The 12,452-nt window shown below is 35.9% G+C and overlaps 1 protein-coding gene across 3 annotated transcripts in view; it reads right to left on the bottom strand.

Annotated features, from left to right (window-relative positions):
- Nucleotides 1–11,714, bottom strand: part of LOC149832952 (MADS-box protein SOC1-like) — a 38,155-nt gene extending 26,441 nt beyond the window's left edge. For 2 of the 3 annotated variants that reach the window (XM_090014796.1, XM_090014797.1), the window contains exon 1: nt 11,444–11,713. In XM_090014796.1, the coding sequence (XP_089870922.1) occupies nt 11,444–11,625 (182 nt within the window). In that variant the 5' untranslated portion in view covers nt 11,626–11,713. Of the gene's footprint in view, nt 1–11,443 lie in introns of all 3 variants that reach the window. The other variant, XM_090014798.1, reaches the window with a different exon arrangement.
- Between the last annotated feature and the right edge of the window lie 738 nt (nt 11,715–12,452).

Below are 12,452 nucleotides of genomic sequence, written 5' to 3'. Positions count from 1 at the left end.
ATCCATAAGGATGTTAGATTACAATATTCAAGACGAAGTGAGTCAAATCTTCCATGTACACTCGAAAAATATTCTGACCAGAAGGTCATCCCAAGTCTCGAGACCTAGAAAATTTGTGTCATACGAATCTTTCTTACTCACCTATAAGGTAGTTATTACATTAATACACTCATATGAGGAACCATCATCATACTCTCAAGCCAAAAACCATGTAGAATGAGTAGAAGCCATGAGAACTGAGTTAGATGCACTTGAAAAGGCTTCTACTTGGACTATTCAAGATCTTTCTCTAGGTAAGAAACCTATAGGGTGTCGATGGGTTTACAAAGTTAAAACCAAAAGTGATGGAACTCTTGAAAGATATAAAGCCTGATTAGTAGTCAAAGGCTATGCCCAAGAATACGACATCGATTATGAAAAAACCTTTGCCCGAGTTGCTCACATGACCATTGTTAGAACATTAATTGCCTTAGCTTCTATTAGAAAATAGCTCATATTTTAGATGGATGTCAAAAATGCATTTTTAAATGGTAAATTAGTTGAAGAAGTGTACATGGAAGCTCCACCTGGTATTAGTATTCCCAATGGTAAAGTTCTTCGTTTAGAAAAGGCTCTTTATAGTCTTAAACAAGCACCGGAAGTTTGGTATGACAGGTTTAATCAGGTTATGCTTAATATTGGTTTTCAATTCTGTTTGACTGACACTGTTTTATTTATTAAGAGTTCTGATGCAGGGATTATAGTATTTATTCTCTATGTGAAGGACATGATCATCATCGGAGGCGATAAACAGGGAGTTAAAAACATTAAAAAACTTCTTAAAACTCATTTTGAAATAACCGATTTAGGTTTATTAAGATATTTTTTAGGAATTAAAGTTGCTTATTTCCCTCAAGGGTATTTGATATCTCAATCTAAGTTTGCTTTTGACATTGTTTTCAGGTCTGGAACTACATATGATAAGAAAATAGACACTCCAGAAGTTGTCAATGCTAAGATGAGAATTTATGATAGAGAACCACTCGAAGATCCTCCTCCTTACAGACAGCTTATCGGAGTACTTTCTTATCTTTCCATTATCAAACCAGACATAGCACACGCTGTACACACAACTAATCAATTTCAATATGCTCCTTCCACAGTCCACATGGGAGCCGTTCTGCATATTGTTAGATATATTAAGTCCTCTCCTTCACAAGGACTTTTCTTGTTTTCTACCTCATTAGATATAATTGCATATATTGATGCTGATTGGGGAGGTGATCCCAATAACAGACACTCAACTACTGGTTTTTGTGTTTTTCTAGGTGAATCATTAATTTCATGGAGATACAAAAAACAACAGAAGGTCTCTCTCTTATCCACAGAAGCTGAATACCGAGCCATGACAACCACGACCATGGAAGTAGTTTGGCTCAGAAGCCTGCTCATCGACATGGGAGTTAAAGCAACACAAGCTTTGCGTATGTGCTGTGACAATAAGAGCGCGATGCAACCAAACATTTCATGAACGCACCAAGCATATTGAAATGGACTGGCACTATGTCAGAGAAAAATATCTACATGGAACCATTGATCTATCATATGTTACATCAAAATACCAATTAGCAGATTTCTTTATTAAGCCTCTCGTTGATCCCAGATTTCACTTTCTCTTAGACAAACTTTCGCTCATTGTACTGTAAGTTTGAGGGAGAGTGTTAAAATATAAATTGTAACATATAAATATATATAATAATATTATTATTATTATATTTTTATTTTTTTATTCTTACCTTTTTTTATTTTATATTTTTGTATCTAGTTCAATAGGAATTGGATACCCTTTTTCAGTTAAGTTACAGTTGGAACTTGACTGAGATATAGTCGTTGGACTAGCATCCAATGACTCTTTCTTGGGAGAGCTCCAACTTGTTCTTCTTTGTATAAATAGGGGTGAACCCCTTCTATGTAATGTGACCAAATGCTTCTTAAGCATTCTTGTTATTAATAAAGATATTTTTATTTCATTGTTGAGTTTTCCTTTTATACCCTTTTATGGGTTTTACTTGAAGTGTCTTTTTAGACATTCTTGTGGTGGATTCAAGTGCATGTGTGGAAGGCCACCATTTCATTATAATATGTCATCAATAGTTGGCAGAGGAAGCAGAGTCCTACTAGAACTCCAAGACTGGGATTGTTGTCAGCAATTTGCTAACGACACATTGATTGTTGTTAACAGTTTGCTAATGACATATATTGTTTGTCATCAACAATTGACTCTTTGAGATGATTCCTTCCTCCAAAGGAGCCTCTTCAATAGTCATTTCATGCATTCATGTGCATTCCATGCATTGCATTTTTCTAAGATATTTTCATGCAGGGACCCTGTTAACCCTTAGAAAAGACTACCCAATTCTATCTTAGGATCATCTTATAGGTAGATGGATATTAGGTCCATAGGATGTTCCACGGATTGATAGAGCAATCCAAATCTCATTTTGATGATCGCATAAACCATCCTTACCCAAGCCTTTTCTCTCCAAAGCATATCTTTGAATCAAGTATCATTTTTTTAAAATGGCTTTACCTTCTTCGATGCTTTTGCTTCAAAAAACTTGTCTCTATTTTTGTCTTTTAAGAAGTCTGTCTTTTACAACCTTGTCGGTCGTCATTTGTGCAATTTCAATCGACAAGGCATCTGTTTCATCTTTGTTTGATTTTGCTCGACAAAGACTTTCTGCTTACAATTACCGAGTTCAAGGGAAAGTCCTCATGTGAAACAAGGTACTAGCTTAGTCTTCGATCCAACCTCGTTTGGTGAAACATCTCTTCTTATATAGACAGGCATCATAAAGAGACCCTCATGTTGAGCTATTTACACACCATTAGCCGTCAATCTCTTTGTTTTTTGCAAGACTTTTTCAAAAATACTTTGTCAAAGCCAATCTTTCACTCTTTTCAAAGCCCGTGTGTATTTATTTGTTATCAACAAAGAGGTGCATTTGTAGACACCTCATTTTTTACCAAGGCATTTTACTTATCAAAGATCTCATGTTTTGTGCTTACTCCAAAATAACGTTAACTTTGATCCTATTTTTGGCCTTCAAAATGCCTCCATTAAGGTTTTTTACCAAAAGAAAAATTAAATTAGAGGCTTTCAGCTTTTTAAAAAGCCAAAAATTTGGTCGATCCGACATCAAAATCAAAAGTTATATATGTGACAATCTATCATCTCCTGATAACACATCATGTGTTGCCAACACTTTTTAATGATTATCATTAGTTAGCCTTTTCCAAGATGTGTTGTTACAACATTTTTAATGACACATGTGTTTCTCATCAACAATTAATTGATTCATGATGTGTCATCAACACTTTTTCTAATGACACTTTCTTTTTGTCATCAACACTTTTTGTTGATTAAAAAATGAGTGTCATTTAGAGTAACTTGCCTAAAATCATATCCCTCTTCTTCTAAAAATAAAAAATCATAACTATCACCAATGGGGGCTCTGTGTGGTCGGTAGGAGCTGTTAGTGCACGTCTCCTTGTAGTGGGACGATGCAAGTTCAAACCTCAGTGGTACCATTGAATAATAACTGGTGAGGGTCTGCATATCCCCAGCTTGTCTTTCAAAAAAAAAATCATCCACATCCTAATCTTAAACCACCTAAAACCTATCTAACCCCTAAAATCAAGCTAAAAGGATCATGAACCAATAAAAAAGTCTATTCGAAAACTATCCAATAGGATTTGTCCATGTCAACTTTAGATGGCTTTGGATCCATGAATCTTGGATTTGCGATAATCGTATTCGGATTCGCTTGAAAAAATGCCGCCCCCCCCCCCCCCCCTCCCCCCTCTCTCTATTTCATCGTATGGAGTTCAAAACCTAGTTGCACCTACACTCAGCTGAAATTTCCGCACAACTAGACCCAACAAACCTATCCTAGCTGAGCAACTCAATATAAGTATTTATTGGAGTTACTGAATAGTTTTGGCATGAAACATTAAAAACTTGTGAAGGCAACTATCACAAACTTGTTAAGACAACTCTCTCTTAATGCTCGATTGGAACAAAACCAAAAAGGTGATGCTCTTCTTACCAGTTTAGGAGCTTAGTTAGGGCCCTCTAGTGTCAAACTTTAGGCTCCTAGACTTAATGTATTCAGTTAACTAACTTTCTGTTGGGGAAGGACCCTTCTAATTACTGATGTTTCTAAGAAACAAACACAGGAAAAGGAAAAAATAGTCACACGAAGAACAGAGATTTTATGTGGTTCTGCAAGAATTGCCTACGTCCACGACCGCACTAAGTCTTCTTTTTTATTGATTGAGATATCATACAAGAATCAAATTGGCTTCTTTAAATAGGAGTCTACAAGTTTTACAAGGAGTCTTCTAGCGTTGTTTAATATAACAAAGGGTCTATGATAAAATTATAAAACTACCCTCCAAAAAATAGGAATTTATATCAGGCTCCACACTTCTCTAACAATCTCATGATTTATGTATGATCCATAGAAAAGTTGTATGCATGCTGCCAAAAAATATTGCAAGGCACATTCACCGACACTGATGACAATCTATAAGTGATCTGTGAGAAATAATGTGGCATCTGCATTGTTTGTTGTCATGTATTCAGATGTGGATTTGATAGGTGCAATATCAGTGACAAATCATGGTGTTTATGAAGGCTTACACCATGTTTTTCATCAAGCAAGTGATAGAAAATGGCAACCAGGTCTCTATCGAAGAAATCAAGTCACGGACGCTACGGCAGAAATGTTGTGGACTTATCATTTATTTTCATCATTGCATTGAACCATTAATAGATCTTTGTTATATTGTAGTAATAGAACTGCAGCAGCTATATCTACTAATGCTGCATAATATGGCAAAATGAAGCAAATGGAGTCAGACCAGCATTGTTATGCAAACCACAACAAAAAATAAAGCAAACTACAAGATAGAGAAGAGAGAAGACACAAGATTTACGTGATTCGACACTCGGACCTACATCCATGGGCGAAAGGAAGAGCAAAATTCTACTAGCAAGATATAAGTAAATACAAAGGCGAGATGCAGACTCTCAAAATCTTGATCCCCAATACATCAAAAACTCTCACACCCAACTCTCAAAGGATGCAGCTATATATGACGAAGGGCATAAAATCCTAGTCGGTACAAAGAAAAAATTACAAAACTAGAAAGGTTCATCCCACGAGGATTCTTCCCTGCACCCCCAATACCTCCACTACCACTACAAAACTCATTGAAAATTTTCATTGTACGGTCACCAAAATATGTTTGAAGAGGTCTAAAATTCAAGACACCCACAACAATCACTTTTTAAATGAAAATGTAAAAGACAAGGAGATCCAGCCACCTTTATTGGATTATCTGATCAAATTGTTGTATTATTCACTAAACCATTATCCAAGTATCATCATTGATGGTTAAAAGGTAAACGGTCTATGGTTCTCACTAATGCATAGTCAAGAATCCAATGCATTGTATATTTGTGCTTGTATTTGTAATTATGAGGTATGTAAGGGTATTCTGTTATTCAAGTTAGATCTGGGTTTCATGTGCATTTTGTCTAACATAAGGATCTTTTAATCGTTGTTTTTTTTAAAGGAATTATTTTAATCATTGCTTTTATCAAGGAAATATTTTAATCATTGTAAAGACTATGAATAGTAAACAATATAGACCGTCCAGCCCTAATCACTTGCTGGGATGCTTTGCAGCTGTAGCCTCTCTCTTCCGTTTTCCTTAGCATGTGCAAAGCACGAATTCCAACGCAGGAAACTTATACTAGTTCCCAAAGAACATATTCATACATTTAGGATCCTAACCAATTGTTCATCTAAAAGATAATGACCCTTATTCTCCTGTCATCTTTTTTTCTACTGTTATATTAGAACATAGATATGGTTGCAAAAGTTTTCTTACGGAAACAATTTCAAGGGCCCAAGATTCTATTAGGGACTCATCAAGTATCTTAGTTTTCTTTTAAAAACAACACAAATCAGTACCTTCCCATTGGGAATCAGTTAACAACCCACAACCCAAATATTCTTTTTTTTTAAGGAAAAATATATACTTTATTTCAGCAGAGAATTACTATACATTATATAGGACTAACCAGATGTCAGGCCACATAGATTACAAAAGGGATTCAAACTGTAGGATGAAATGGTCTTGAAGATTCGGCCATTTGATCGAGATACTTTGACGTAGTTCTTACCATCTTTGAAAGCACTTTACTTGGCATGGATTTACCCAAGTGTCGACGCTCATTCCTTTGCAACCAGATTGCCCACCAAAGTATCAAAACAAAACACTTCCACTCAAATAGCTTGTTGTTACTATTCATTTTGATAAAGCTGCCAAGAATTACATCTTTAAGCTTAACATCAATCTTTCATAGAGAAGTAGGCATTTCCAGATTACAATGAAGCACTCCATGATAAAATCACATCTCCAAAATAAGTGATTAGAGCTTTCTTCTTTCTTACCACAGAGCAAGCATTGACTTGGGAGGGGAATGTCTCTTCTTCTTTTAAGAGCATAATCCGTGAGAATGCAGTCATGGAGGATAAACCACCCCGTGAGAGATGCCCCCGATGGGAAAGGCCAAGTCCCATAAAGCTTTAGGGGGTAACCACAAAACCTTGGGAGAGCCAAGCATTCGGTAACATGAAGAGATGGAAAAGGATCCATCTCTAGAGTGATTGCAAGTGATGTCAATCATAGAATTGTTTGGTCTATAGAGCTCCAACAACCCTATAAGCCTCCTACATTCCTCAAAAGCTACGTTAGATGGGTTTCTCCTAAGCAAAAAATTTCAGCCAAACTGCTCATTCTAAAACATGCAAATAACTTTTTTCTTGCCCTTCGCAACCCAATATAGAGATGGGTAGACGTCTTTAAGGCATCCTTCCACACACCAAATGTCCTTCCAAAATCTTGTTTTATTTTCTTTTCCCAATTGAACCCGAATGGACTGTAAGAAGATGGGTAGTAACTTCACGAAATATTTCCAAATATCCGAGCCACATTGCCATTTAGCCCCTCCCATCCATTCCCAAGGCCAGTCTTTCAATGCATATTTTTCTTTTAGAACCCTCACCCAAGGTTTATTCTCACATGATAGACACCAAAGCCATTTTAACAAAAGATACCGGTTCCATCTACCAACCTCTCTTACTCCTAATCCACCTTGCTCCTTAGAATAAGTGATAAGATCTCATGAAGCAAGATACATTTTCTCCTTAGAATCCATTCTAGACCAAAGAAAAAACTTGAAAAGCTTTATTGATTCTCTTTCTAAATTTTAGAGGAATAGAAAAAATTTGTGCAAAATGAAGTAGATAGGAAGAGAACACGTGCACAACCCAAATATTCTTGCTCCATAATCATTGCTACCTGCTTCGTGGCTTGGTCCTTTCAACTTACTTCTTTCTTGTTCATCAATTTGCCGAAATTGGGAAAGTAGCTGAATCTTATGTACTAACACAATCCTGAATAAGATGTACTTACTCAAGATTAATTTCCTCAAACTTTAACTATATATAGAAAATTAACACATTATAACCTATATAAAAAACGTTATTTATGGTACCATGTTGAAACAAATGGTCTAGGAAGAGGTAGTTGCACCCATCAAGTATACAAAAATTAAAGGTACGCTGAATTCCGAACTGGCACATTTAGATTGTACAACTGCATAACTATTACGTGCTAGAATTTAAAATGAAAACCTTACAAGCATAACTGGAAAAGAGTACGCATGAACAGATGATTAGAAGCCACAGATCATTAATTTGGTCAGGATTTTCTGTTGAAGGCAACACACATCTTGATAGCGGTGATATAAGTAACATGTGTAGTACGTAAAATAACAGTTACAAATGAAAATTCGGTAAGACCATGGTCAAAGGGTTACAAATTCTGATGATTGAAACCGGAAAATTCCTTTATTTTATTGAAAACCAAGTATGTTATTAGTTTGCATATTATGTTTTAATAGGTCCCACACATGGTGCAATTTGTTTTATAGCTGTTGGCTAATTACAATAGAAGACATATGGTGTCAATATACTTAAGATTGCTTTTGGTACATGGAATAACCTAAAACCAATGTGAACATGTCATGAAATGCGTCACAAAAAGTCTTGAAAAGCAATTTTTGTCCTTAAAGACAATTTTATTTTTTTTCTGAAAAAATAGCTGCAGCGATGGTTGATAAATTATATCAAGGACGTGTTCGGGATTTTTTCTTTTTTAAGAAAGAAAAATGTGTTTATGGGACTTGAAGGACAAAGGGGTCGTAATAGCTTGGCCATTCAGGTTTATGTGTCCCAACTCCCAAGGACACCCACCTCATGGAGCAAAAGTTATTTCCTTCTGGCATAAAAATTACGGTGGCAACATCATTATTGTCCTGCACTGAGATATATGATAAAGTTCTGCAAAGAAGTATATTTACTAATCAGTCTTTGTTAAGAGTATAAATGAAGAGATAAACTCAGTTGTATGCATTAAAAAAAAAAGATTAATCCAGATGTAGAATGAAAGTAATCTAGATTTTGTTTTTGAAAATAGTATTTTGGAGCTCAAACTGCTTTGCTGGTTGCCTAAAACTCTTATAATCATGATGATTTTAAGGCATGTGGTAATATCTCAATCTAATGCATATTTTTGGTAAGAAAGCAACCATATGCACATTGCCGTACCAAAATAGTTGTGCATTATCAAACAGCTCAAAGTACGTACCACAGAAAAAAGTTGTTTTCTTGCCAGCCATTAATTTCAACAACGATAAAAGACACATAAGGATATGTGGTACACTATTTTTTTCCATAAAAGGGTACACTATCATATACGAACAAAATACAATAAAAATCTAAAGTTGACTAACATAATCGGAAGTTTGAAACTTTGAAGCATACAAAAGTTAAAAACGGCAAAAACTCACAAGAATTTGAATTTATTTTTTTTGAAATCTCTCATTTTTTGGCAAAATCTTGGTAATAAAAAATAAATATAAAATATAAAAAATATTTTTATAAGGAAATATAAATAAAATATATGTAAAAATAAAAAACACAGTTTTTTCCCTGATAAATAGCTGATAAAAACATAAATATCATGTTTAAATGTGATATTTATGACGAAAAACTAATGAGAAATTACCGTTTTTAACTTTCAGGTAATTTCTCACGATATTTTCAAGAGATTTTCATAAATCTCAAAATCTAGCATGATTTGTCACTATGGTTTGCGGAAGTAAATTGGTGTTTAACGTATTTAAGGCTACACTTTTTGGACATATATACATGCAATCTTGATTTCAAACACTTTAATTAGTTTTATAAGGCTAAACATTTTCTTTTTATAGAAGTTTTTATGAGGGTAAAAGTGAGGGGCACAATCCACAAATAAACATAGAAAAAGTTTGTGCCTCGTGGATTGCCACAAGTGTTTCGTAGGGTCGACAGTAAAAACAAAATCCATAATCACCAGGACTATACATCTTTAACCATGGTGATTGCAACTTCTCAGGAAACCTGGTCCCTTACTAAATTTTTTTTAATGGCCAATCTATTAGTGAGGTTAATTTTGCCTTAGATGCACCAAATACAATGACATATTAGAGTTACTCGAATCTGATAGATACAGGTTTGTAACAATGAAATTCATTCATTCATACTTCCAAAAAAAAACAATGAAATTCATACAACCAAAAGAGAAGCTTAAAAATAATAATGATGGCAATAACAAACAAGACACAAATTCTTCTCGGAAAGTGAATAAAGAAACATCCAACGCGTCTCTAACATTTTGATAAATTCCTTCTGACATTAAATGCATTAATCACCCCCCTCTTTAATCTTTACCTTTTATTTGTTATGTGATAAACATGTGGACCATGAAGCGCATCATCAAATGAAACAGTACATCTTCAATCACAAGAAATATCACGCCTTCTGATCAAAGGAATCTATGGTGTAGTAAAAGGAGATTGAAGCAAGAAGGAACAAAGGATCAATCGTCTAGTCCTATTGGGGTTTAGTTCTATCAACATCTTCGTAGCTTTATATGTTAAGTCACTAAACTATGTACTTGTGCTGCTCGTACTTTCTGAGGAAATGGTTTATTTTGGTAGCATCTAACTATTGCAATTTAAGGTAATGGAAGTGCAGGTTGCTAACAATGCAATGACATGATTATTGCTGTTGTTTCTACCAGATTAGATTTTCTATGTCAAAGAAGCCATGTAATTTGTCGTTTGTTACACAAGAATTGGATGTAATCACAAATGCTTCTCTTAGCATTCCTTGTTTCATCTAAATCCCCGTATAACTATCCCACCATGTTAATGATTAATATGCCTTAAAAGCTTCATCTTCTGTCAAAAGCGTGATAACGATTAGTACAGGTATCTAAAAAAGTTTAAACTCATGATGATCATGACGAAAATTTTGATGTTATGAGGGAAAGAAGGCCAAGAATAAGAGTTAAATTTGAATAAGGCAATAAACCGTACGGTTATAAGCTACAGGCATTTAAGAGGGATGAGTTTCGGAAGGTAAGAATGTAAAGCACGTGGTTGCAGAGGTAATAAACCATATTATGGAAGGAAGAAGGCCACCATTCTCATTGTAAAGGAATTAATTGGAAGAGTCCATATATACTCCTAACAAGCATTATTTTTGTGAGAAATTTTATTTGAGAAATCCTAACAAGCATTGTTGATCGTCTTATCTTTCTATTTTCCCTACAAAAGACAGGTGAAGCACAGTCGTACATCCTACAGGCCAAGAAATAACAAAAGACAACGGAACAGCAAAAATGGTACGTACAAAAAGAACAGCTTAGTGGTGTGTTTCATAGGGGAAGAAGTTGGAGTATTGCTCTTAATTATTTTGTTCTTGAAAAGAAAATCAAGAAGGTGACCCAACGGATCTATCCGGACAAACCAACCTGGTGAAAGTGTACCACCAAAACCCTAAAGAAAGACGCACACTCTCATCCTTATTCCTACCTCTTGACATGTATTCATATTGATATGTATTATGTACTATATCGTTTAAAAGTATATATTTATATGATGCTAATTATAGAGAATCCAAGGAAACCATTTGTTCCATATCTAAGATAGATACTAATTTTCAAGTGTCAGATAACATGAAACGACCACATAGAGATGGAGGAAGTTGGTAACGCTGCTTCACTCTTGGCAGGAGAAAAACCGAGGCCAAAAGTGATCTTTGTGAGACAAATTAAGTCTACATAAGATTTGAATTTGTGCTTTTACTAGATCTTCATCTATCTTTCCAAAAGCAACCAAATCACGAAGGAGCAAAAAACCCATTCCAGTTCCATTCAAAAATTTATCTTGCTTGTTCAATTGATTATCACCAAGAGAGAGAGAGAGAGTTTTGTGTACCTTGTGCTGGAGAACTCATAGAGCTTGCCTCTAGGGGAGAAGACGATGAGAGCAACCTCGGCGTCGCAGAGGACGGAAAGCTCGAAGGCCTTCTTGAGCAGCCCATTCCGGCGCTTGGAAAAGGTCACCTGCCTGCTCGTTGCATTCTCGATCCGTTTCATCTGGGTCTTCCCCCTCACCATCTTTCCTTCTTTCCTTATAGATGGGGTGTCCTCCAAGCGATCGGCAGAGATTGGACTAGATAGATAGATCTCAAAAAGGGAGAAACACCCAAGACTTTTTATAGCCAGAGAGAAAAGGAAACAACCAAAGAAGGAAACAACCAGAGAAAGAGAGAGGGGGAGGGAGAATTTTTTCACCTCCAACTTTTGCTTCATTTGTCATGACATGATTAAGATTGTCATTTACCGTTTTAACCAAACCAATAGTCGAAATGCAATGGGAAACATCTCTTAAAAAGGAACTGTGCGCGCCATCCTCGTCACGCCTCGTTAAAACAGCTACAATAATTCTTTAACCATTTGCAGGAAAAATTTAAAAAGCAAACAAGGATAGAAAAGACTGATGGATTAAAGAGGTTTCTCTCTCTCTTCTTTTTTTGGGAAAAACGGGGAGTCCGTAGTTGGGTGGGCAATAATTTAAACTGGCGTCGTAATCGCCGTACTGCGCCTTAGGAATCCATCAATGTCAAGTGTACCGGTCCGTACAATCGTCGGCTGGGCTGGCCTTTGAAGGTGAGACACGTGTATGGGTAGCCATCATCGCCAGTTCGTGGGACTGCGAGGCACCAGCCCACAAGGACCACCCCCCCCCCGCATCACGTGGGCCTCCTATCCCTTTGCTTCTCCCTCCTAAGGAATCAAAATACTCTCTTTTTATAACTAGGTCAGGTCCACCACCTCCCCTATGTCAAAGTCTCCCTCTTTCTCTCTCTCTCTCTGGATGGCATGGCATGGTAGTAGATTCTAATTTCTGATGAGTCCAACTTTCCTTTTCTTTGTGTAGTTCA

This window comes from Nuphar pumila, chromosome 7, assembly GCF_984573655.1.
Source record: "Nuphar pumila chromosome 7, dmNupPumi1.hap1.1, whole genome shotgun sequence".
NCBI lineage: Eukaryota > Viridiplantae > Streptophyta > Magnoliopsida > Nymphaeales > Nymphaeaceae > Nuphar > Nuphar pumila.
The sequence above is the reverse complement of the archived record's forward strand: the minus strand, read 5'-3'. Positions and strand labels throughout refer to the sequence as shown.